The following is a 27,795-nucleotide window of genomic DNA, read 5'->3' as shown; positions in this document are numbered from 1 at the left end:
CCCCCCCCCTTTTCCGGGCCTTTCCCTGTACATTTTGATCTAGCAGAACAGTCTTTAAAAAAAGATGGCCATACTGTACCGTGTGGTGTGTAGAACCGGAAGCTATGACTTGACGGCAGATGTGCAACGCACCGAGTGACCTTGATGCACAGCTTCACCCTTGACGATCAACTAAACAATAAAATTGCTAAAATATACATAATAACCCCCCAAATCAGGTTCCTCACGGAAAACTTTGCTTATTTTGAGACGCTGATTCCGAATATGAAATCAGTTTTTACCTACGATAATTATTTAACAAATTTTGAGCCCTGAGTTTAGTTCTGCACGGCGGCAAATTTCAAAGTGAATCTACGTCACAGCGCGTCTCGCTCAAGTGTGACCGTGATGGCACGGAAAATATAAAGCAGTACCTGATTTCTCACCTGAGTCTCCAAACCATCGTTCAATCATCCAAATTTTGTACAATTTTGTGGTTACACCTAACGATTTATCGTATGATCGCTAGATCGTCCAGTTTTGGTACAATTTATCGTTACGTGTAACCGGGGCTTAAGATTTAAATCTTTCACAAATTTTTATACTAGATCTATCTACCCGGTGCTACGGAACCAAGCAAGCTAAGTAATTAGATGATCGAGTGTCTATCCCTAGATCTAGAATCTAGCTAGAAGATGATTCAGTCCAAACAAGACTTTTGGGGGAATCGGGTCCGTTTGCTTGCCAGATTGCGGGTGCAAAGCGGCTATCGTGGCACAAGTCGATCGCGCCTAACTCGCTGCCTCAAAAACAAACGCGTTTGTTTTCAGGCGACAAGTCGGGCAATCATCTCGACCCGACTTGACCCTACCCGATCCTATAGCCTATTCGCAATGGGCACTAGGCATCCCGTACAAAGGAAGTGGTAGTCTATTTCAGGTGCGCATTGTCCACCCAGGCGTCGTCATTTTTAGTCATGGAAGAAAGTTTTGGTTATTTGTAACGAAATTTTATTATTATTTTTCCAACTTTTGCTGAAAATTGGCTAAAATTAGCAAATTCACGAAAATGGCAATAGTTGCACAAAAGTTGCGCTGGGGGCAAAAGTTGCGCACGCAAGTTGTGGGAGCAAATTTCTCTGAGGACATGTTTAGTAAGAGTTTTACGGCGCTCGCAACTACATATGGTTATATGAACACACGAAACACAAGTTGGTTGCATTCACAACAATTTATAGCACGACCTGGTTGAGGTCAATATTTCAATAAAAATGTTTTAAATTTGTGGTAAAATCTCGGTTTTAAAATAACACTTTAAATAATCTATTATCTATTTGTGGTGGCCGAATTTTGCTATTCAAAAGGCTTTTTAATGGCTGCATTGATCGACGTGCGGTTTTCGCCAAAAGGTTCTTTAAAATATTCTCCAGATCATGACGCCCTTCGTTTTTTCAGTTTTGAGACAGTTGTGCTGCAAAAAGCTGCAAAAATTTTAGAAAATCCGCCAGGTTTGGTTAATTCAAGTCGTACTTCCTTTCGATACTATTGCGCGTTGTCGCGCAATACTGAGCGCTATTTTAAGTGTGCGACCCGTATAGATCTAGCCTCATGTTTTCTTTTTTTACTTGGTGCTAAATTCAACTGTGATCCTTTCGTTTGATGCCCATCATCGCTTTTTCTGGACTCCTTTGTCTATTATATATTTGGCAACTTGGAAACACATGTGTCACTTTTCTCTCAAGATTTATTGCTCCATTCCAGTAGAGGGTAAATATAGTAGGCCAATGACTTTCAGTTGATGTTAATGCACTGATCATTCCTTTCATCGAAAGGGGGCCCAGCTTGTTTATTATAATGGCCAATGGCCTTCATAAAATCGAGAATTCTGTTGGGATCAACGACAGAGATCAGATCTACAATTTTTTTATTTAAAATACTTCCTTCAGGTCTCTTTAAAGTCTGGACATTCTGTTAAGATGTGTCTTATGGAGAAATCTGTGTCGCATCCGAAACAGAACGGTTTTTCATCTACCTCAAGGAGGTACTTTATGTGTCAGGGAGGTGTGTCCGATACGTAGTCGAGTAAAAATGACTTCGTCTCTTCTGAAATGGCCCAAAGGTTTTCATGGACCAAGTATGAGAATGATGTGAAGTTTATTGTTTAATTGTTTCTTCCAATGTGTCTCTCACAGATTGGAGATGTACTTTTTGACTTTATCTTTAAAGTCAGTCTGTGGGAGAGTGTGTCCCCAACAGAAGGGACAAGGATTCCTTCGCCAGGAGATCCACCTGCATGTTTCTTTGGATGCCGAAATAGCTAGGTAGCCATGTCAACACGATACTTTTCCTGATTTGAGTCAAAGTATGTATTTTTTGTTGTAACCTCGGCCTGGAGGCTCTCCACTGGAGAAGTGCGAAAAGCCCCCAGGGTGAGGCGGAGTACTTGGTTTTGTACTGGGTCTGGCATTTTTAGGACGTGGGGTTTTGCCGATCCATAGACTTAACAACCGTAGTCAAGACTGGATCGGACAAGAGAAATGCATTGGTAGAGAAGGTGCTTTGAGTTCCCGCCCAGATTTGATAACATTTTCAAAGCGTTTCAAGCTTTTTGGCACCTCACAGGAAGGTCTTTTCTCTGTGGTATGAATGTGAGTTTCTTGTCAAATATAATGCCAAGGAAACGAGCCTGGTCCTGGACATGAATCCTTTCCTAATATAGCGTAAAATCCGGCTGCAGTACACGTCTGCCTGATTGGCAGAAGTGCACGGCAACCATCTTTGACGGGGAAAACTTGAAATCGTTATCATTTGCCCAATTTTCAAGCTTGTGCAGCTGTGTTTGCAGCTGTATTTGAAGCTGCTTTTCCATAGATCATAGTTGAGGATTTTTGGGACGGCAGCATATCAGGAAGTTGACAATGTATAACGAGCTGTCTATGCTATTTTGAAGGGTCTTAACGATGAAATCTATTTTAATTTCGAATAGGAGAGGAGAAAGGATCAAAATAGATCCTGGGGAACACCTTCCTCCTGTTGGTGGGGGTCTGACAGGTAGGATCCGACACGAACCTGGAAGGAACGGTCCTTCAGGAAATTGCAAATGAAGGCAGGGAGGTGATCGCGTATGCCGAGAGCATGCAGGTCTCTGAGAATGTCGTAATTCCAGGTTGTGTCGAAGGCCTTTTCTAGGTAAAAAAAAAAAAGATGCCGATCATGTGGCCTCCTTTGGCATGTCTCGCGTATAAAGGTCTCCGGATGAACAAGGTGATCATGTTTTCCTGAATATGAACTGGAGACTGCTCAGCGAGCCCGTCGTCTCCAGAAACTACACGAGTCGCATGTGAATCATTTTTTCTATAAGTTTGTATAGACAGCTCATTAGTGCTATTGGTCTGTAATTGGATGGGTGTGTGTGGTCTTTGTTAGGTTTGGCCAAGACTATGGAAAAGAGTGTGACCGCCACATGTCGTTGTAAGTGTTTAGTAGGGTGTAAGTGTTTTTGTGGGCAAATGTCTTATGATCTGGTTGTGAATGTCATCCGGACCCAGGGCTGTATTGTCCAGGTACGAGATGCACGATGTCAGTTTGTCTAATGTGAAGTCTGCATTGTAGGTTTCAGTGTTGTTTGAGTGGAAGTTCAGGTGTTGTTGTTCTCTGTTAGTTTTGGGGTTTTGGAAGGTGGTGTTGTAGTTTGCTTAGGATGAGTTTTTGGAGAGAGACGTAGCTATTGTGTTTGCGAAGTCTACCTGTGTTTCAGCTGTGGTTCCATCTGGCCCCTGAAATGCCGGATGGAGTCAGTGCGTCTACCCAAAAAGTTTTTTGCGATTTTGAACATTTGGTTGAGTGGTGTCTGACTGTTGATTTTGGAAAAGTACTTTCTGAAGGATTGTCTTTTGCTCTCCCTGAGGCATCTGTGTGCCTCACGGCGTCACTTTTCGCCCGATTCTGTTACCTTTAGTAAGCGTGACTCAGCAGCCCGCCGGAGCTCCCCAGCTCGGGGTCACGGGGTTAATGAGCTCTGAAGCGACTTTGCCGGTGTCGGTTAGGAAGTTTGTCTTTTTGACTATGTTTAAAACAATGTAACTTCTTCCCCATCCCACATAGCAAACCATTACGCGGATGTACTAAAAGCTCAATGTCTTGAGATTTATTCTGCGTTAGAATGGTTGATTTCTGTGCCTTAGTTTTTGTTCTAGACAAGTGTTTGTAGAGTACCCAATTTGTCCTATTTTAGTTACAAACTTATGAATAAATGATTGTTAATTTTAAAAAGGCACGACAGATCTCTCCAAAATCTGTGTCAAACGGACTACGAATACCATGTCTTTTACCATGAGAAATCTGTGCGAGTAGTAATATTCAAGTTATAAGAAGAAAGATGCACATCTGCATTTTTTAACTAAAGACGATCAGCGTTAGCTCTTATTTTACTATTAAACAAGAGAAAGTTACTCTGCGTTTGTTCATGAATCATGCTGTGTCTGTGGCAGCCTGCATACAACTAAAAAGATATAATATAAGCGATTAAAAAACCCCACAAAACCATGTAAATACATGGGTAGAGATAAACTTCTTGTGTGGAATAAAAATAATGACAGCTAACACATTCATTCTTAGTTTTTGTGTAGGAAATATGCGCGGACACAATTATGAATGTAAAGAAATCAGTCAAATTGTCAGTTATTGCAAATGGTCATGGAAACGAAAAAAAAAGCTGGAAAAGTCTGGTGCTGATTCAGTGTCCCTAGAAAGCTAGAAATTATTCTTATAACCCAATTACGAGAAGTCATCCAAATTATTCAGTCAACTTACAAAACCTAGACTTAACGTTTTAAGAAAAGTAAGGAATTTCTGGAGTGTAACAGATACTGTTCGTGTATTACATTGAAGATGTATTCTGGCACTAAAATCGATTTGTACTTTTCACAGAGAAACTTCATGGTAACTTTTATAAACTTTCGAAAAAATATGCGATTATTCACCATTATATTAGACACATAAAGTTGTATTTGGAGGAATTACTTCATAGCGAATTGTATGCCCGATGGAAAAAGTTGCAAAATTACAGCTTTCTATTATATGCGCAGATACCATCTTTTCTGAGTATCTGCACCAATGCTATATCGTTCATGTTCCAAAAGTTCGACAAATTTTGTCGAGGGCTTTTTTTTATATTCATTTTTTTTCCATTCACGCTAGTAAAAAAAAATTTACAATTTAGCATTGCCGACTTCAGCACGTCTAACGAAATAACCAGACAAGTTACAACGTCCTTTCTTTTTTGAGTCTCAAGAGCAGAAATGCATGCTTTGGGTGCACTTAATGAGAATTACCATAAATACAAGGATACACCTAAAATTGTATGTTGAAAAGTACCAAAAATTAAGTCGGCCCAGACAGAGCGGCGACAGGGAGCTGAGCCCCGTGACCCCGATGTGATAATGCGCTCGGCGGGGAAACCCCCCCGCAACAACTAAAATTCCACTGCCGGTGCGCCGTGGCCTCAGCTCCAGTTTTTAAATAAGAAATTTTGTTTTCGGTGGTGGTGTTGTCGACGGCTATCCTGTATGCTGTCTTCTTTTTCTTTACAGTCATCACACTCCCCAGAGAATCAGATTTTTATTTTCCGGGGTTTTGGAGATGTTTTTGGTATGTATATGTGACATATTTCTAGAAGCGTTTCATAGAATTTGTTGTAGTTGTGGTCGAAAGTGGGGTTCAAAATCTGGGAACATTCAATGGCGAACCCATCACAGCGTGCTTTTTTAAATTGAAGCATTCTGGGATTGTGTCGTTTCGAAGGCTATTGTTTTTTAAAAGAATTGGGAAATGGTCCATATGGTCATCCAGCACAGACCACTCAAGATCCGGGACTAGGTCAGGGGTACAAAAGGTGAGGTCACGGAATGAAGTGCCAAAAGAGGATCTGTTTCTGTAAGTGGGAAATCTATCATTTAAGAGGGAGAAGTTGTTATAAAATAAAATCTTCTATTATTTTTCCTTTCTGGTCTGTGGGGCTATGGGCATTAAAATCCCCTAGCAAAATAAAGGGCTTTGGTAGCTGGAACTTTAAATTATTTACTTGAATTATTTTGAGGGGGTAAATTGGTGGGATATAAATGGAGCAGATTGTGATTAGTCTGTGCAGGGTGACCCGCACGGCAATAGCCTGGGGGGTCGTCCTAAGATGTATTTGTCTGTGCAGTGTGTTGTTGTCGGTGTAGATGATGGTTCCACCATAGTTCTGAGTGTAAATATGATGATACGCAGTAAATCTTCTCAAGTCTAAGGTTGAAACCGGGGCAAACTTTGTCTCCTAGATACAGGCCACAAGTGGGCACAGTGTGGCCTGTAGGTGTTGCAATTCTGCAAAGGAAGGTCGGAGTCCGCCAGCATTCCATTGCACGACTGCCATTATGAAGTCTTTTTTAATCTGGAGCTCACAGGCCCCGGCTTCGAAATAATACTCTGACTCCTCCTTGCGGTTGAGGCAGAGGGTTTTCTAGGCTGCCGTCCTTGATTGGACGGCGGCCTAGAGGGAAATTTGAGGAATTTGGGGGAGGAGTGACGGGCTCCGCCCCTCCCGTGGTCAGACCGGGGAGGGGGATCGGAGCTGTCATCCTCCATTGGTAGGAGGGTTCTTGCTGGAGGGATAGGGAGAGGTGGAGCAGACGGAGGGGGCTGGGAAGGCGGGGTAGGTGGTTGGGGAAAGGGGGGAGGGGGCACTTCACACTCAATAAGAGGGGTGGGGCGTGAGGAGGAGGAAGAAGAAGGATAGAAGAGGGGAGAGGGGAAGACGAGGGGTTGAGGAAGAGTCCACCCCATCCTCCCTTAAAACTCCAAAGAGGTTAGAAAGTGGCACCTCAAAGGTGGTTGTCACAGGAGTAGGAGAGACCTTTTTTTCTGAGTACACACTCACCTGTTGACCGCGGGCTCTGGGAGGTTGACAGTGGAAGTACTGGCTGACCTCATGACTGGCTGGACTGCCTTCGCATATGACCAGCCACGGGACAGGTGGGCAGACAGCTTTGCGGGCTTCCTGAAAACAGCAGCCATTTTGTGCTTTGTACTCTTGGATTGCGCATTTTTGGATCCAAGTCGGGCAATCCTTGTTGAAGGCTGTGTGCTGGCCTTAGCAATTTGGGCAGCAAGGACTAGCCATGCATTCCTTCTCAGGATGCCCAGTCTTGTCACAGCGAGGACACACGACTGCAAGTCGGCATCATGATTGGCTACGGCATAGAGGGTTTGGCACAAAGGGTCGAACGTCCAAGACAAAGTATGATGCCCGAACGGTGGCTGGAGGGCGGCACGAATCGAAAGTTAGAATAATCGTATTCATTTCAAGTGTGGTCTCCTCCCACCGAAGAGTAATCCGGCGGGCTCCGACCATACCCTCACAATTAGCCACAATTTACTCTTTTGAGTAGTCCTTCAGATCATGGCTGTGGACCACACCCTTCAACTGGTTGAACTTTTGGTGTCGCTCAGATAAACAAGGAATACCACCGAAGGTTTTGATCTTCTCAAGTCTGGCCAGTTCTGTTTCCTATGCGCATTTGACGAGGAGTGCACCAGAGGACAATTTCTGGACATTTGTAGGAATGTATCCCAAAACCTGTCTTAGTGCATCTCCAGTCTTAAATAGGTTGAGATCTGTGATCTTTTTCTACTCATCCGTGCTGCGGACGATCAAGTACGGCTGCCGCGGAAGCTCCCTGGGAAGAGGCAGCCGTAAAGGTCCTTTTTGCAGAAGAGGTAGATGGTTTGCTCGGCCTAGCGGCCATACCCACTTCCGTGAGCCGAGACTTTTTGCAAACGTTGGGAGCTGGGGAAGGGTCTTTGGGGATTTTAGATTTCATGTGAGATTTGTAGATGGTTCTGCTCCGGGACTCCCCACCCCCCATCGAACCCAACAAAGGGGCACATTGCTCAGATAGCCAGACCTGTGCCAGGGCTACCCCGGGGTTATACTCTTCACGAGAGCGTACAAGACCCCCCCCCCCAGTCAAGATTGACCCAGGCCTTGAAGGGGTTTCAGCTCCCAACCGATTGAGTGGCATAGACCATGCCACCCTCTTGTCTAAGAGGAAAACCTAGGCCAAAGAGGTGTGTTGGTGAGGGACAGTCCGTAGACTGATCTCACCTCAACCGCCAGGTACCCGGTTTCCCTTTGCACGGGTTGCACCTCAGTCAACAAGGCGCCCACTCTGAGATGGATCACCTCTAGTTTTGTTCAACATGAGGTCAGCGAAGGAAGAAGAGATAGAAGAAGTAAGAAAGAAGGAGAAAAGGAAGATACACCAAAGTAGGCATTGCACACAGATCCCAGAGGGTTGGGGTCCGTGTGTGACACTTTGTCATGGGAGGGGTTTCACCTCCTACAGACGGGGTAGTGGGTCTATTTATATTCCCCCAACCCAAGGGGGGCATTCATGGATTGTGTTGCTTGCACCAAGGTAAGGTTACATTTCATTAAATAACTTTTTTCAAAAGCCTTTGCTGCTTCTCTAACAATGATATAAAATACATAACCAGTGCTGCCTACCTCAAAGTTCCCATTTCAGGTAGATTCAGGGTCAGTTTCAGGTAGATTGGCCCAAAATCAGGTAGCACAAAGACAAAGAAGGAAAAAAAAAGATGATCGTTGTCCCATTGCACGCGCTTGCTTTCTGTGATATTGGGTAATTTAAGTAATTATATTTGGAAAAACTTGTTTGTGCATGCACATGTGCGTGTGTGTGTCTGTGTGTGCATGTGCGCATGCTCTTGTGTGGGTTTATATATGTGGGGAGGGGAAGGGGGTGTTTGGGTGTGCACAAGTTAAGATGAACACAGTGTATGAAATGAGGCGAGTTTTTTTTTTTTTTAAATCATTTATGGACTATCCTTCAAGGCACCTATCATTTAGTATTGAATCTGGAATTGAGTGCAGGGTGATTGCCAAAATGACTTCAAAAGCCCTAGCCCATAACAATAGAAACTATAAATAAAACATATTTCCCGACATTAGTATAGGAGGACACTGAGAAGTCCTTTGTGACTTAGGTATGACAGACAATTAATTTTAACTAGTTCTACCCTAAAAATACAAAATGAATCCTGATCTGGGCCTGAGGAGAGGCAATTAGAGCATCAACTGCCAAAACCATGTTTGGTTTCAGCAATCACGCATTTTGAAAAGCATGCAAGACAAAACTTATTTATAAAACCTTTATAGTTTGGTTTACGGCAGAGCAAAAAGTGAAAATAAAAAAGAGCGTGTACTGAGAGCCGGAGCTGGAAGGACTGAGAGAGCGTGGGATATAGTGATGCTGAAAACCTGGCAATCAGTGAATCACAGCATCATGGATTAGGTATTGATTTTTTTCCAAATGCTAAATCACAGTACCAGTTTTTAATCAGCAACAAGCCATCATGGTGCATAGGCATCCAACATCTTTCCGAGGGTTGAAAATGGCATTTCCTCATTGCCACTATTCAATTTGTCATCACTGACAAATCCGAGAACACCAATCTTGAAGATACAATCAAGCCTGTGCTCTAATGTTCCCTCATTTACGCACTCGACTGTCAAAAGTCAAAGTCAAAACCACTTCCACTTATCGTTTTTATTTTAGCAACAGTTTCTTGCACCGCAGCCTTTTCCTGCTGCCGTAGACTTTATTGCGTCAAACACCTCCCCTCAATTTCGAAGCCCTGCAACGCTCCTACTTTGAATGAACTTTGATTAGGCTTTCCCCAACAACTACTGGCCGGTCCCTTACTCATGCCGTACTCTCGAACTCTCACAGGTTCACTGACCGGTCACGACGGCGGTCCCAACAATCTAGAAATCGGAGGATGCTTGTTTTCTTTTTCTTCCTTTTTTTTTGCCATTATAGAGACATCAGTGAGAATATCAATTTAATTTGTATGGCGACACTGTGTTTTTTATGCACAAACTGCCTTTTAATAATTTTTATTGGTAAGATTGTACTTTACCGGACCACCAGTCGGAACTACTTTCGCTATGGCGCCCCTGGTGCCTAGTGGCCCGCTATTCTTCCTTTCCAAGCTCCCCTACTCACTCTCCAACTCAGTTTTCTACATCCTCACCATTCGACTGCCAACAATCAACTGATGTCTCTTACCGGGTTTTTCAGTCATTACGACCATGCCACCGTGTCCCTTGGACCCACAACCCTGACACCTTGAGTCTAATTGGTCAATCTAATCACGTGGTCCACTATTCTTATTTGCTTGCGACTCTGCTAGGCTAGGCCTACTTCTTGTCCGCCAAAGTACAATGGAGGGCGAGAGATGCGCACGAGAGCTCATTTGCATAATTGCTACCCCCGCGGCCCTGCTCGTGACTTGGCGAGTGCTGCGAAGCAAGGCTCAGCCTGTTCCAACTTAAATACCACAAACTGAAATTTCAAAGTCCTCTGATTTCATAGTTAACTGCACCACCTTATAGAATTTATCATTCTGAGCATTTTGATACTGAATTTATACATATAGCTTCATTTTTGTATGTATGTATGTAGTATAGGGTTTTACGGCGCTCGCAACTGTTGTTTACTTTCGCAAAAGTTCACTCCACGATTGGTTAACTAATTGACTTTAAAATGCTAAAATGTTAAAATATTTAAATTCAGTGTAAATATATTTGTGATTTAAAACAACTCTTTTAAGTAACAATAAAAATTTTAAATAGTACGTTTTCATTTTACAATTTGCCATAAAGGCCAATGGCCTTCATAAAATTCAAAATTTTGCTGGGAACAACGACGGAAAAAATATCTTGTAATTTCTTGCATTTATAATATTTTCTTCGGATCTCTCCAAAGTCTAGACATTCTGTTAAGATGTGTCTAATGGTAAAATATGTGTCGCATCCGACACAGAACGGCTTCTCATCTCCCTGTAGGAGGTATTTGTGGGTCAGGGCCGTGTGTCCGATGTGCAATCGAGTAAAAATGACTTTATCTCTTCTGGAGAGATCCGAAGGATTTCGCTGTTCTAGTTTGGGTTTTATTTCATATATTTTATTATTTTTCTGCTTTTCTGCACTGTTATTGAGAAATCAATATTTTTAAGTGCTAGATCTAGGTCTAGATCTAATTGTCAAAATATATTGTTCTCCCCCAAATTCCTTACTTTTTGATGAAATTACACAAAAGTGCTTCTCAAGACATGTATAGGTTTATTCCAAATGCAATTCTGAATAATTCCATATAAGATACGAGTTGGGTTTTTTTCTGTTTGTGATCGTTCTTCAAGATTACAAAAAAAAAATTTTTTTCTTCAATACCGTATGTTATGTTCAAAATGTACAAATATGGAATGTAGGTAAATAACTGCAAACTTTTCAATATTTTCCAGTTCTACATTCATTTATGGTTATTTTCATGTATCATTTGACTAGGTGCAAACATATTTCTTGAGTTTCACCAAAGATTATTAATTTTTTATTTTCAAATTTTATCCGCATCCAATCAAAATTGTGTTGCATAATCGTCTCTTACAGGAACCAAAGTTGTGTATTCTATAAACCATACTGAAAATATTGGTATATAATATATTGACATTTATTTGAATTTGTGGCCCAAAAGACCTTTTAACTGCGCACTAGTCATCATCTCATTCGCCCTCCCGAAAAAAAATTCGTCCACAAGCCGGAAATAATACGTAGTGAATGAGTTAAATTTGAATAGACATTCACAAAAACTGTAGACACACACCTATGCACATAGAGAACAAGCTCAATTTTTTTCAGGGCTATCAAATAACCAGAAGATGGAAATTTATTGACGTAAACATGGCTTTTTGACCAAAACGGCAAGAAATACAAGGGGAGGTTAAAATCACCACTCGCGACTACCGGCTTATCGGCTGCGCGCCGGGCAGCGCTGATGCAGAGATGCCAACCACAGAAAACCGAAATGAGTACTGGGAAATATGAAAATGTGTATTTTCAGGGGGGAATGTGCATTCCCCACGACCGACCGACCAACTAGTAAAATTCAGGGTGTCCAGAAATAATTCCTGAAAAAAATTTACCCGCTCATCAGCTCGAAAAAGGGAGCACACACGCGTACAATATACATTTATCCAGTCAAAAACATGTCAGTGTTCAGTGCCGTACTGGGGTCTTGTTTGACTTAAGTATTTCAGTATATTATATAATATTCTCCTTTCATTATTATATAAAAAATTAATCCTGCTTTAAGCGTTCGGAAGGGCCTAGAACAAGAATTTCGACTATCAAGCACCAGTCTGGGGAGCATGATTCATATTATGGGCTGACAGACTAAAATTATTGCTCAAACTCAAAGAAGAGCAATAACTTGAATGGCTAAAGTAGACTCATGCACTGTGCGAGTTGTAACAACTGTGAGAGGGCAAGATGCAGTGACACTGAAAATCTGCCAGTCTTGAACCAAAAGCTACAACATACACTGTAGGTTTAATTTACTATCATCCATCCAATGAAACGCGAACACTTTATTTCAATAACACAGACTTCAAAGAATGAAGGGTCCCGATTCCGCACACGGCCTGCACCAACACGCGCTTTGCAAAAAACTCTAATCAAAATTTTGAAAAATTTGCTTCTAAGTTTTTGTCCTCTGGTGTTGCCTTCGTCCCCTTCGTGCTGGTTGGCATCTCTGCTGAAGGGAAGGAGAGAGAATTTATACGAAACCGGGGCCATGGTGCCCTGCTTGCGAGCTGACGGGGAGCTTCCGGTGTTTATTTGCGTATAATGGCAGTGTTATTCTTGAAGAGGAAAGAATGGGCTTTCTGCCGATATATTTCCGTAGTCAGTCCGATCACTGGTTCCATTAAAAAAACAGCACCGAAAGTTTTCACACGCAAATCTCTTCTATTAATTCTTTAAGGACAGTCTTTAGAAATATATCACCGGAAAGAGCGTCTTCTCATCTTGAAATATCGACGATTCAGATTGCAGTATTTAATACCATACGCTCCCAATTCCTGTTCAACCGAGGTCACTCTAAAAATCAATACACGAAACGCGCTGCCGCTACAGTGAAAACCTCGATAGTGTTGTCTTTTATCCCGCAAGATTTTGCTTTCAAAAGAATCGTTGATTCAAATAAATAATACCACTAAAAAGAGGAAAAGCTCCTCTTTCTTCTGATATATCAAGTGTCTGTGTGTACGCATGATCACACTGTGTTTTAGGAGGGTAAAAATATGGGTTTTGGTCTCCGTGACAGTGCGCCGCCGGGTCGCACTGCCAGCTAATTAGACCTACCCTGATTGTCCACTTAGTTCCATGGTCAGCTCATGTTATTGTTTATAAGTGGGTGTGTGTTTTTTAATTATTGTCGCCAGGGGGGTAGCCCCCCTTGAAACCCCCCATTGTTGTTACATTGATATGTAAACACGACTGTCCGCTCATGTTATTGTTTTGCATTTGTGTTTATTATAGTTTCCAGGGGGGCAAGCCCCCCTGAACCCCCCCTCCCCACTGTTGGTATGATACACGGTGGTCCATCAAAGTTAAATCCCCTACCACACCCTCAACCACCACCTCTTGCTCACCTCGCCTCACCAGTTGCCGCTGGCTTGCGCTGTGCGCGAAGTCGCCCGCGGAACTACCTTTTGTCCGCATGAAGTTAGACTAGGTGTGCGTAGTAATTACGGGCCGAGACGGGTGGTCCGGTAAAGTACAATCCAGCCTTTTTATTAACGGTAAATCTTAACATTAACAAACTATTGTTGGACAATTCTGAGCGGTAACGAAAACGAAAGTAGATTTTGATTTTCCCGATGGAGTCTCAGTATTACACCTACACTTCCGCCTGCCGCCACAACCGCTTATTCGCGTGAAACGTACTCTCGGACGGGGGAAAGCTGACCGTAATATCACAAACGCGACTGGTAAAATAATGAACTCGGTAGCCTTTGGTTTTGAGGACTTTGTGCATTTTCTCGGGTCTCAGCCATTTTTTTTTTCAGATTCCCGGGTAATGAATTCCCACAGTCGCCCTGCGTAGAATCCTCATTTGGTACTGACCAATTCTCTAGACCAAGACAGATTTTAGAATGTTTTGCTTCAATAACGATTTTCTTTCTACATTCACAATTCTATTTTCTAGATAAATTAATTAAATGCACAGATTTTCCAACCCCAGCAAAAACCTGAAGAAAGACAGAAAGAAAGAATGAATGAAAAGAAGGAGGAAGATTATCTATCATGAGTAGACAGATTTTAGCCGATATGCACGTGAAAAACTATTGCCGACCGAACAGCACAGAAAGACAATGGTCGAGCGTATGAAAAGCGCAATCTAGCAGTTTCTAATACAACTTATTGCCGAGGGTTGCCGTAAATATCTGACAAGTTATGGAGGCAGGTGCTGATCTCTCTCTCTCTCTCTCTCTCTCCCTCCCTCCCTCCCTCCCTCTCTCTCTCTTTCTAACGCATGGAGTTGATATGATGATGTGGCAAGTACGGAACTTTCGGAAAGTAGGGATTTCCGTAAAAACAAAGAAAAATGGAAGCACCGCAGAATGCTTTTTTTTCTTTTTCTTCTATCGGCACTCATTGCAAATCCGGTAGTTTTGACACCTTATAGGTATGGCGGTAGAACAGGCCCAAAATCGGTATCTACCGGAAAAATCGGTAGATTTAGGCAGCCCTGCATAACCCTTTGAAAAAGTTCAAAATCCCGAAAAAAATTGGGAAAGTGTCTGTGGGTTCTCAACATGAAATCCGCCTTATTAAAATAGAGATAATCAGGATGCTTGAGATTTGAGGTAAAAAATCTGGACATCCCAATTAAATCGGGACGAGTGGCAGGTCTAACATTACACAGATTAAAGGAATGATGATTTGAAGCCAGGCATGAGGCAGAAAAAGAAAACTACAGTGCTCTACCTCGAAAGTATGGTTTTAGTTCATCATGAAAGCAACAATTTATATATGTCCATAAATACATACAGTAAAACACATCTACATGCATGAAAACAGGCACCCAAACATACTTGTTCCGCTGCTAGGTGTTGTGTTATGTACTTGGTGAAGATTTCAATTGACCTCTCCAGGTTAGGGTCCTGGCCTTGAGCTCTGCCAAGGATTCTTTGCAAGTCAGAAGACGGAGAAGAATCTTTTCCTAAGTAAGAAAAATAAGGGAAATCAATGAGAAGCTTTTGGGGGGGGGAAAAGAGCCCACACATAAAAGGACTTTATGGAAAAGTTTTAAAAACCAAAAAAAGCACCACTTAATGTTTTCTTTGAAGACTACATCAACCCTTTCACCTTCACAGGCTTAAACCTCTCAACCTCATGTGCCAGGGTAAAAAAGAGAATTGACAGAACTAAATACTTCCGTTCACTAAAATGCTATTATCTTGTTTATTTACAAAAATACACCTGCGATTAGAAAGTATAAATCACTGGCAAAACATTATGAAAAAGAATTTTAAAATTACCTCCATTTGAAAACAAAAAACAGTGACAAACTGAGCCTACAACAGTTCCAATCTTTTTGTTTTTTGACGGCCTCAGCAGGCTCCGAAAAGTTCTGGGCCAAGCATGAAAGTGATTAGAGTCTCCTCTTCACACTCAAAACTTTCTTTTCAAATTGTTGATGCAGCTTTTACTTGTAAAAATGTAAGTTCCACCACTACCTCTGCCACGACTTCGAGAACTTCCTCCAGGGGATGAGTTTTGCCTTTTTGAAGGGGATTTCCCTGCAGACCTAGACCTCGGAGGTCGAGATGGTGGTGACGTGGGTCGACCATAGCCAGAGCTCTGGACATGAGCAAAGCGATCTCGCAGAGGACGACCTGTGGATCAAAAACAGAACAGTTTCACAACAATTTCATACTGAAAGTGAAGCGATAAAAATGAATGAAAGGAATGGATTTCAGACCCCCACCAACAGGAGAAAAGTGTTCCCCAGGGAAGCATCCTTTCTCCTCTCCTGTTCGAAATTAAAATAGATTCCATCGTTCAGACTCTCCCCAAAAAAAATTGACAGCAGTGCATCAGTGTGCGGGAATTAAAGTAAAAATTTACCTGAAGGCTACACTATCTTAGTACTAATTAAGAGCCTAGCCTAAAGGGTAATAGCCTAGGCGACAGCCTGATCATCTCTGCACCAATTTCAACATAATTTTGAACAAACAAATTTGAACAGAGGGCATGTAAAATTAATCAACAACATAAAATCAATTTATATTGAAGAGAAATATCAATTTTTTTTTACATTTCCAACAAAATTGAGTTAAACACAAAACATATCTTCTTAAAAGCGTTCAGCTACACGGGCACGGTAGGGCCATTCTGATTTCAGAACAAAGACAGTAAAACTGTGTGTCTCATCAGATGAATCTCTAACCGTACTGAAAAAATCTTGAGGATGTTTGGGGAGGAAAAGGGTTTATAATAAATGCTGTTAGACAGTCTGGTTCGAGCATCCCTAAGACCCATCCCCCACTCACGACTTGAGCCCCCTCGATCATTTCTTTAAGGATATTTTGAAATTTCCTAGAAAATAACTGATTTTCGGCAGTTTAAGTGGCCATACAATAATATTTTTTTTTCGTAAGTGTTTTACGGCGCTCGCAACTGCTTAACTCATTCGCTACGCCGAGCCGTGGGGGGCGGCGCGGCTAAAGTGCTGTCAGTACGCTAAGCCGCCCCCGGCGGCTCGAGAACCGACGTTCAATTTCAGCTTGGTTTCTATTCAAATCCACATATCCATGTAAAAATAAAGGTCATAATATAATGTTGACTGCCGGGTCAAGCGTTTCCACCGAAAATTGGAAGTTTTGATTCAGTTTTGAATCTCTCGATTTCGAAGTTTATGTGACTTTGTTTTATCGCAAAGCCCAAATTATAGCCCAGACACCAGTCTTAGTACTTTTACACAACAAAATGTATAATTATTTTGCTCACTAAAGAAATGTAGGACTCTTCTATATAATATTGATACTATTGGACTCAAATTGCCTGTGCACTGTAATTGCGAAATCAATATTTTTGAGTGCTAGATCTACGCCTAGATCTAAATAGTCAAAATATTTTTCTCTCCCCAAAATCACTACTTTTTGGTGAAATTACTCAAAAAGTACCACTCAAGACATGTATAGGTTTATTCCGAATGTAATTCTGAATAATTCCATATAAGATACAAGTGTTTTTTCTGTTTGTCATTCTTTTTTAAAAATTATTTTTCAAAATGTTTTTTCAATATCAGATGTTATGATCGAAATGTACAAATATTATGGAATGTATGTAAAAAACTGCTCAGTTTTCAATATTTTCCTGTTCTATATACAGTTATGGTTATTTTGATGTATCATTTGACTAGGTGCAAACATATTTTTTGAGTTTCACCTGAGATTATTAATTCTTTATTTTCAAATTTTATCCGCAGCCAATCACAATTGTGTTGCATAATTGCCTCTTACAGGAACCAAAGTTGAAAAATACACAAATAAACAATACAGATGTATTCTACAAACCATACTGAAAATGTTGGTATATAATATGTGATATTTATTTGAATTTATGGCCCCAAAGACCTGTCAACTGCGCACTAGTCATCTCATTTCGCCCTCCGTAAAAAAAATTAGTCCGCAAGTCGAAAATAATACGTAGCGAATGAGTTAAGGTCATATGATCGCGCGGGACACATTAAACTTTTTCATTGGTAGGAAATTTTGAATTTTGTCCAGGTGGCGCCGAAGCCTACTCTTATCGTTTTTAGACCACCAAGGGATATTTAACGTGCATGACTTGCACACAGGCCCTCCGATATTTTTCGCCCTTGTCCGAGAAGGCTAGGTGTAGATCTTTCCTACCAGAAGATCAGGGGTGCGGCCAAAAGACAGCAGTAAGGAGCCAAGGAGTAGTTGTACAAAGGCTGCAGAAAGAGTCAGGAGCCCAGAGGAGGGGGCAAAGGAGGTGAGGGGGTGGGGGCAGAAAGAGGGGAGGAAAGCAAACGACAGAATGTTGCTAGAGAGCAGGAAAGGAGGTGAAAGGAGAACATTTTTAGAGAAGAAAATATTTAGGTCGCTACCCGGATTCGAAGCCGGGACCTTTGAATGAGAGGCCAACACCTTAACCTCTATGCCATGAGAGCGCCCTAATAATTTGTATGATCTGAAGCAAAAAAGAATACGGTTGGGAGCCCCCAAAATCAGTGCATCAGTGTGCAGGAATGAAAGTAAAAATTTACCTAAAGGCAACACTATCTTAGTACTAAGAGCCTAGCCTAAATGGTAATAGCCTAGGCAATAGCTCGATCCTCTTTGCACCAATTTCAACACTATTTTGAAAAAACAGAATTTCACAGAGGGTACATAAAATTTATCAATAACTTAAAATCAATTCATACTAAAGAGAAATATAATAATAATAATAAATGACATTTATATAGCGCTCAACCCCGATTAAAGTAAACAGGCTCTGAACGCTTTACAATACAGTACAACGTACGACAGTAACATAAAACGTGTTCTGACTAAAGAAAATTATTCCAAATATTCATCTTATTAATTTAAAAACGGATACGAATTCAGCTGACATGTGAATGAATCAAAAGATTTGATCTCTCTTAAAGTACTTGGTAAAGCATTCCAGATCTTGGGGCCTTGTTATTCAAATGCCCTTTCACCCATTGTTTTAAATTTCAAATATAAATTTTAAAAACATTTTCCCAACAAAATTGAGTTAAATGTAAAATGTATCTTCTTAAAAGCATTCAGCTACAGGAGCATGGTAGGGCCGTTCTGATTTCAGAACAAAGACAGTAAAACCACTTGTCTCATCAGATGGATCTCTAAGTGTACTGAAAAAGTTTTGAGTTGGTTTGGGGAGGAAAAGGGTTAAAATAAATGCTATTAGACGGCCTGGTTCTAGCATATCCACACACACACACCCCCCCCCCCCCCCCGACTTGAGCCCCTTTGATCATTTCCTTACGGGTATTTTGAAAGAGCCTACAAAAATAGCCTATAGTTCGAACATGTTCATCCAAGTTGACCAATCGGTAACCAATTTTCAGCTGTTAATGAGGGTATAGTGGGAACCGTCAAAATCCAGTATCCCAGCCCATTACGCCTAATCGATACGAATCATAAAAGTGAGATAGACAGTAGCTATGTTTATCCAGTTAATAACAATGGACATAAACATTAACTCGAGACAGAAGTGTGATGTTTTTATTTCTTTTACCATGGACCTGGTCTTCCTTGCCTAACCGATTTCTTTTCATTTTTTTGTTTTACCCTTGCACTGCACAGTATCTTCCTCATCTGACTGATACATTCCCTGGAATTTGTTGCTCACTCACAGCAGCCACGAAACCTACCTTTCCAAACTCCCTACAAAAGGCATTTAAAGAAAATTAATGGACCAATAGCAGTCCTATACCTGCAATTGCCTCTGGTTGACACCTTAAAAGGCAATAGGTTTGTTTTCTTCATTTTGATTAGGTTTGTTTTCTTCATTTTGATCAATCCTGCCAAAGACGGCCACCAGTCTAGGACGGCCACTTTTTTCCCCAGACAGTTCACACACACACACACACGCACACACACACACGCACGCACCCACGCACGCACGCACGCGCGTGCGCGCACTTCAAATAGAACCTCACAACGACTTTGTGTCAAGTAGGTTTTAAAAAATTCATATTTTCTTTAAAATCAGTATTTTTTAGAAAACTCAATGGAAGTATGCTTTTAATCAAAACACTTACCTCTGTCTCCTTCTGATGGCAAAGAGGCTGGCTTTGACTCTTGACGGCTTACACTTCTGCCTTCTTTCTTCCGAGATTTGACCAACTGGACAACAGATACACCAAAGACCATGGTACAGCAGAAAGGTATATTTCGTATGTCCTTATGTTTCTTTGATAAGAAAAACGCGTGTCAATGCTATAATTGCATCAAGTGTCTACACACAGGAATAAAAGAAAAATTTGCAACCTCAGTTGCAGTTTAAAGTAAGTTATAAATGGCACCATAAAAGCTGTATTTCACAGCTTAAATGAGTGGACATAAAGTAAACTTGGAAAAAAATCTAAAGAAGGTAACTACAAAAGAGTGTCCACTCACCATGCAAAACGATATAAAAATGCTATAAGGGCAGAGCTCTTAACAATTTCTGAAAGACAGTGCATAAAAAACTGGTTCATAAAAATGCTAATGTCATTTTCTGAAGCAAACATGTTTATTACAATTTATTAGGTTAACACAGGTGAGATACTTCACACTTCAGTTAAAGGTTTCTGAAGGGTACTGAAAATTGTATGCACTAAAATTCTAGTGACATGAGCAACCATCCAAATTCTAATTCCATCCATTTTCACCCTGCCATCCCCAACAATGAAAAACTCATGGCAGAAAACTAAGCCAGCAATTCATTCTCAATCAACATGACGCTCTTGCTGCTCAGAGGCGCTTAAGTGGTAACTAAAATATGAATATTTTTGAAGCATAATTCATAAGCACAAAAAAAATATTGCAAAACAGGTCGCACTACTTTACTGGCACAAAGCAAGAAGCAGCATTAACAAAATGGGAAACATTATTAAATCAAAACAGAAGCAAATTAGCAAAGTAAAGCAACTTCAAGCTATAACAGGGACCAATATTTTTTTAAAGGAAAAAACATATATATATTTATACAGTCAGACCTGTCCAGACGGCCACCTCTATAAGACAGCCACCTGTACAAACGGTCACTTTCCATTTCCCGCCTTGCGTTTTTTCTATATAATTTAACTGTGTAAAAGGGGCACCTGTTCAACGCGGCCGCGGCCACCATAATTTAACACACTACCCCAATCATACTAAGCAATAACACCTGTCTTAGACGGCCACCTTAGTGACTCTATTATGTTTTGTCATAAATTGTGCATTGGCCCCTGGCGTTGTGGGCGAGCAGTCATAATTCAACCACTTGTCGTTGTTGTTAGGTAGTCCCTCCAACCGATCATGTTGCGTAGGCCCCTCCCACTGTTGACCAATAGCTACAAATTTTCAGCAGCTGGTGAGGTAAGCGTGTGATCCCTCATAACCCATTAGCCCCACCCAGAACTTATACACAAATCGTTAGTGAGATGAGTGGTCACTGTTTACCCAGTCTGTAACAAAGTAACAAAGGATGTCAACATGAACTTGTGACAGAAGCGTCGCTCGTTCGCCAAGTGGTGGCGACCCATGTGTTTGTCTTAACATGGCATTCGGTCTTCCTTGTCTGATACATTTCGTTTTATTGTCACCCTTATGACAAAACGTAATGGAGTCACTAAGGTGGCCGTCTAAGACAGGTGTTATTGCTTGGAGTTATAGAGGTTGTGTGTTAAAATATGGTGGCAGCGGCCGCGTTGAACAGGTGTCCGTTTTACACAGTTAAATTATATAGAAAAAACGCAAGGGGGAAATGGAAAGTGGCCGTTTGTACAGGAGGCCATCTTATAGAGGTGGCCGTCAGGGCAGGTTCGACTGTGTGTATACACAGACAGACAGACAGACAGACAGACAGACAGACAGACAGACAGACAGACAGATAGATATAGTGGCATCCAAAAGACACTTAAAATTGTATTCACTATTCACCCAGTCATCGTGCAGCCTTGCACGTTTCGTCCATGTAGCATACCGATTTAAAGTAAAGCTGAATAAATTGTGCATTATCTGACACGTTAAGATTTCATTTACACACGAACAAACATTATATAAATAAATATTAAGCCCTGTATATTTTTGGGGGGTAAGTGTAAGCAATGGTCTAACTGACAAGTAGCCAAGCTATAAAAATAGTCAATCTGACCAGTGGTTAAGCTATAAATATAGTCAATCTGACCACTGGTTATGCGACAACAGTCATATTGGGCCTCAAACGCAGTTGCTTTCCTTCAACCAAAGATTCTCTACTACCTCAGAGCTGGGGAAACATAGAGCTAACCCCAACCAGGTCGGTAAATTGTGGCAAAAGCTACTGACGAATGCACTTTTAAAAAAGTCTATGATTGACAGCTAAGGGGCCCTAATTTCACATTCGATACAACTATCGGAAAATATTTTTATCGCAACTTTTCACGTTTCTTAAGTTTCTTTAAGTGTGCGCCCCTTGCTGAGTCTGTCATGTACAATTCTTGAATCATTGATTAGTTAACCAGTGCCGGGTAGATGATATTTAATTTGTCACAACAGAAAAAAGAAGCAACTCATAAACATATTCGCCCAGGAAATTCTCTCTTCAACAAATCATCTTCAACTTCAACTCTCCAGCTCTGCACTTCAATTTTAAACAAATCTCAAACATTCTACCCATATGCAAAACAATGTATTTGTGTACAACTGCCCTCACACAGTGGTTATTCGTGACTGTTGCAAAGACAGTTCACATGACTTGGAGATGGGAGCTCCACAATTGTCACATTACCAGAGAGCACAAGAGGACAAGCAATTTTGTGATAAGTAATTCTTCGACAAACCAGACCAAATTGCTTTCCCATTACAATAGACAGAATACAGGCACAATCTATCTTGACTATCATTTTCAAAGCCTCAGAGGCCTGTATAGAGAGTACCAAAGAAAACAGAAAGAGTCACACATCGTTCCAGACATCTTTCAGAGAGACATTCAAAAAGACCAATCTGTCATTGAATGTGTCTGAAGGTTCAATGTGATGTATGCAAGGTAGGAGAAAGAATATAAGATGAAGCTTGCATAAAACCGAGTGGATGAGACCAGATTATGTCTAGTGTGCATGGACTAGGATGCGGATTTATAGTTAGTACGGCGTTGAACGCATCTGCTGCTTTATAACATAACAGGACCAAATTAGCTGTCTATATTTTTTTTTTTATTTGGTAACCAAAGAGGTGAAATGTCACGTTTGGCACCAAGGAGAAGGACCATTGATTGTCAGTGAAATCTCTTCTTGAGTCAGTAACTTCCTGGAGGAGCCTATTGACAATAATTAATATGCCACGTTCATTATACAAAGATGACTGTACTTATCAGACCACAACGCTATCTTGCCAAATGCAGTCAGTGACATTTGTACCAGATAGAGCAAAATTGTTGAACTCAAATACCTGTAAAAGGAACAAATGCAAATGGAAGTGGACAGCACACATAGTGTATAATCAAAAGGTCCCTGAAAAATGGTCTGGTCTATCATGTGCTCATGGATAATCTTGAACGTTTTTAAGAAAGTAAGACAGTATCCGCCGCCGCCGCCCCGCCCCCCCCCCCCCCCCCCCCCCCCCCCCGATGTTCGATTTCTGGACCATTCAGACATAGTTGAAATAAAAACTGTCATAAACACTCGTTGCCTTTGATACACACTGAACAAAAACATCCAGTACAAATTGAATGTTAAGATGAATGGTCTTTTTTTTTACCAACTCCATGAGGTCAAAAACAGCCCTGCCCCAGAAGACCCAACCAAATAACTGAAATAATTACTCTTAACTTTATCATTACTCTTATATTTAATATGGTTTGCTTTTGTCGATAACTCGAACGACCAAGTGACCATTGGCGCTCGTCGAGTGGCATTGAATAACGTGATTCAAACGCCTAGACGCTGCCGTACTGTCACTTAGGCGGTTGAATCACGCAGATTTTGGTAGGTCTTATGTAAGAAAGCTCTTTCTTTTTAAAATTAGTTACAGACCATTATCCTACATCACATTATATCATATCTGAATTTCAGCTTCATAGCATAAAGGAAATAAAACAGTTTTTTGCTTCTCCTGAACAATTTGTCTCTTAGGAAGTTGAATCACGCGGCTGTGTGTGTGTGTGTGTATGTGTGTGTGTGTGTGTGTGTGTGTGTGTGCGTGCGTGCGTGCGTGCATGCGTGCGTGCGTGCGTGCGTGCGTGCGTGCGTGCGTGTTCAGTGGCGTCCAAAAGATTTTTTTTAAAATTTCAACCAGGACAGAAGACGCCAGAGATATGGTCGCTCAAAATCAACCTAAAAAAAATCAGACAAGGCAAAATTCTGTTTAATCAAAGAAACTTTAAAAAATGTTTCGGAGTGTATTGAGGAGCACCAACATTGATGGAATGGGCATGTATATCAAATGAATGGAGAATATTTTTTGACAATAAACAATGGCCACCGTATTACGATAGTTTGAAACAGGTTGGAAAACAGTACAGCCACAAATACCACGCAAAATATGGACTGCGTTTGAACTGGGAGCAAAGTCACTTTTTTTCAAGGGGCTCCACATATCCGTAAGATTCATATCGGTGCTATTTACTGATGACCACTCCGTCATTGGTATAATTAGCTTTTTCCAAGAATTGTCTAAAGGCGTTGGCCCTGTTAGAGGGAGCTTTGTCATGCATTAAGATGTCTAACTGAATGACTTACTTTACTTGGTAATCGGTTACATTATATAGCAAATGTAGGACGAAAACAGGTGACGGCTGAAAAAAGTAGGATGAAAACAGGTAGTGAAACGAAGATGTGGGAGGAAAACGTGTGCACTGCAGCAGAGTGTCCATCAACCTCAACACAACAAGGGGTAAAAAAAAAGCCAATTCATAAAACACAAGGTTAGCAGCATTATGCATTATTCAACAAGTGTGCTGGCCTTCATTCTAAACACCATGCTTAGGGATGACTCTGTCAATGTGTTATACTTACACGTTGACTCCAGTGTGCTCCCTTGAGTGGATATAAAATATCATGCGAATTACTTGTCTATATCATGGCGGGGGTGGGGGTTCCAGGGTTCCAGCATTTTCTCTTTGTGAGGGTTTACATGTTTCTCAAATTATTACACACATCAATTTTTCTTAGCTCTCAAAACACCACAGAACTGCTCAATATACATTAAGATTAAAATAGAAACAAATTAAAATGTTGTTTCAATGTTGACATAATTTGTACATAACATTTTATGTGAAAAAAAAACATTCGCACATATGGAGCCCGATATATGCTTTTGATTTCTTGAAACAAAAGTTACATGCCAAGATCAATATATAGCCCAAATAAGTAAACCATCCCATTAATCGATCTCCAGAACTGAAGAGTTAGTTTCCCTTTCCCAGTTCAGCATCTTTGTCATTCAGTTAAGTTTTATCTCTGTGCCCATGCGACAGTTCATTTGTGTCACGAGACAGTGGAATTTGGCCCTCATTAGAATAATGAAATCAAAGAAACCGATATTTTTCAGCCGGCAGTTTATAGTCTTGGGCTCAACATCTTTTATGCCTATTTAAAAACACACTCATGCATGGATTTTACTGAAAAACTTCGATCAAAGGCACACAAAAAATTATGTAAATTTGGAGTTTCCGAGGACACAACAGCTTTGGAAATCCCCAAAATTTTGCAAAAACTGACGAGCGCCTGATTCCACCCTGTCATGACACATTTGTATTATACGGTTTTGGCCCTAAGAATACTCCAATAACGATAATAACTTTATCGAAGTGATTATTCGGACTCGAGTCCGAATATGAAAAAATGTTATTCGGACTCTGATTCTTGTCCAGCATGACATCACTTCCGACTTCCTGTGACTCGTGAATCCGGCTTCCTGTCCTGCCTCACTCGTGACTCGCCTCAGGCTGGGTAGAGACCGGGATCACTTCGGGCAAAAAGGCGTTTTGTGCAGGAGCCGAGTTTTAATCTTATGATGAATTTGAGGCCGGCCTGAAAAGTTATAGCTCTTCTAATAAATGTTTATTTGTCAAGAGGTCATCAGAAGCAATTAAAGATGGCTCGTTAGCGTGTGTCGGGGTCGGATGGGCGGCCTGCACACGTGTGGCTGTGTGCATGTCGGGGAGGGTGGTTTGGGGGGGGGGGGGGCACTATCGGTCCGGGCTTTGAACGTCGCATACGCGTCAGTCTTTTTCCCCCCGGCAACTGATCATTATTACAATAATAAGATAGTCTTGACGTAGATCTACGTAATGAATTGTGCGCTGGTCTATGGAATCAAAAGTTGCCGTATTCTCAGCTCTACACAGCAACACAACTTTTTCTTGGTAAACAATCGAATGACACAGGCTTGTGTATTTGAACGAATCGGACTTTTTTTTTTTACACAGCTCATAATATGCAGGTGCCAGGTGGTCTGCTAATCTTCAATTTTACCTTTTTCTACAACAAAGAAAGTAGGAAACGGGGGGGGTGGGGGGTATCAATGAGGCAGCGGGCATTGGATCGGCAGATAAGGTGTGGGGAAAACTAAAAAATGGCAGAAAATTGGTAGCACTGAACGTTAGATCTATAGAACGAAGACACTTCCTTTTTTCCGGACCTGAGTCCGAATAACATTTTTTCATATTCGGACTCGAGTCCGAATAATAATTTTTTTTATTCGGACTCCAGTCCGAATATGAAAAAATGTTATTCGGACTCGAGTCCTAATAACGACGGCCTAACTTTATATGGATTACAGGTAGAGTTACGCGTAGTTTGGGGTATAGAATTACAATTACAGTAATTCTTGGGAGTGAGGCCAAAACTGCACAAAAGACTTGAGAACGCCTGTGAATTTCAGTTTCAAATGAATACATAATCCTCCTAGATCTATGTGACCCGGTGGGGATCTGATCTACACCAGTGTGATGTGTCGAGACTCTGTTTGACTCACTTCGCCCCATTCAGCCTGCAAAATACCAGGCTTAGATTCAACTATTGCATCTTTCGCATTCAGTAAAGTAAAAAAGAATTATCGTTGGAGTTCATAAGTATCAAAGCTTTTTCTTTGCCAGAGGCACGCTGGGCATGAGTTCTGGACTTGAACGAAGACTGCATCATAACTTTTAACTTTTATTATGTATCCCAGCTTCTCATCTCCCTAGTTTGGCAACAGAGGGATGGATGAGTTGACCACTTTGTTTATAATGTAGAGCCAAACCAAACCCATATGTTAACATCCACAGGATGTAGCCATTTTCTAGAATGTGGTTTCTTGGAAGTTCTTTTTTCACTAAAATTAAAATGTCTCCTGTATTCATAAGTTTTGATGCCTGTGTCATCAATGTATGGAAATCTATTGTTTTTTTTGGTACTGCATGGCTGTCTGCATGAAATGTGGATAATAGTCTATGTGAACGTCCCTACATGCACTGTTGATTAAAGTTTTTATGTTTTGTTGGTGGAGCTTTTCTAGCGTTTCTTTAACAAAAGTGCAAACATGATATATTTGTGGCAGTGATTGCCAATGAAAGAGTGACTGAGATATGCCTGTGGTGTGAGTTTGGTGAGTCGAAGTGTGTGTCTTAAAGGGAACAGATGGGACCAGTCCTAGGGCTAACGGGTTCAAGCTGTAGCTCAGATAATCTGTCTTCTTTCTCTGTCAATTTAAAGTCCGCTTACTCGTCTTCCCTAGGACACCTGTTCTCGCCAATCACCTACAGTTCTTGTTTATGTTTCTGATCTGGTCCAATGGGTGGCTGGTGGGTCTTCTTGTGTCTTTTCTCTTTCCTATCAAACTTGTATCTTTCTTATTTCTCCTCCTTTTTTCTCTGAATGTTACTATCAGTCTTGTACCACTTATAATCTTTGGCACATATGAACTATTTGGGTTGAAAGTGTCACAAAACTCTTACTGAAACTAACACTTAACAATTTTGTCAGGGCGAACGGAGCACATGTTTGCTGAGTGCACTGTTTGCGAGTGTGCTGTATTTACACCGAAGGCCAAGAAAATGAGGCAAATTTAGAACACTGCAGAGACCTAGCATCTGCGTTTGTTGCCATTTTATTGTCCAAAAGTTGCCACAAAAAATGGCAAAAGTTGCCATAAAAGCGGTCAATAATTTTCAAACTTTCAACTCTCAGTGACAACAAATAAATAT

At 41.1% G+C, this 27,795-nt stretch overlaps 1 protein-coding gene across 3 annotated transcripts in view; it reads right to left on the bottom strand.

Moving 5' to 3' along the window:
* Positions 1-27,795, bottom strand: part of LOC101860772 (centrosomal protein of 162 kDa) — a gene marked incomplete at its 5' end in the record, with an annotated part of 133,182 nt that overhangs the window by 96,800 nt on the left and 8,587 nt on the right. Inside the window, 4 exon segments of one of the 3 annotated variants that reach the window (XM_013088260.1) lie at positions 14,979-15,106; positions 15,621-15,782; positions 19,706-19,790; positions 24,623-24,643. In XM_013088260.1, coding sequence (XP_012943714.1) covers positions 14,979-15,106; positions 15,621-15,782; positions 19,706-19,790; positions 24,623-24,643 — 396 coding nt within the window. 3 annotated transcript variants of the gene reach the window in all.

The sequence above is a fragment of the Aplysia californica genome, unplaced genomic scaffold (assembly GCF_000002075.1).
Source record: "Aplysia californica isolate F4 #8 unplaced genomic scaffold, AplCal3.0 scaffold00711, whole genome shotgun sequence".
Taxonomy (NCBI): domain Eukaryota; kingdom Metazoa; phylum Mollusca; class Gastropoda; order Aplysiida; family Aplysiidae; genus Aplysia; species Aplysia californica.
This window is presented reverse-complemented; position numbering and strand designations above follow the sequence as displayed.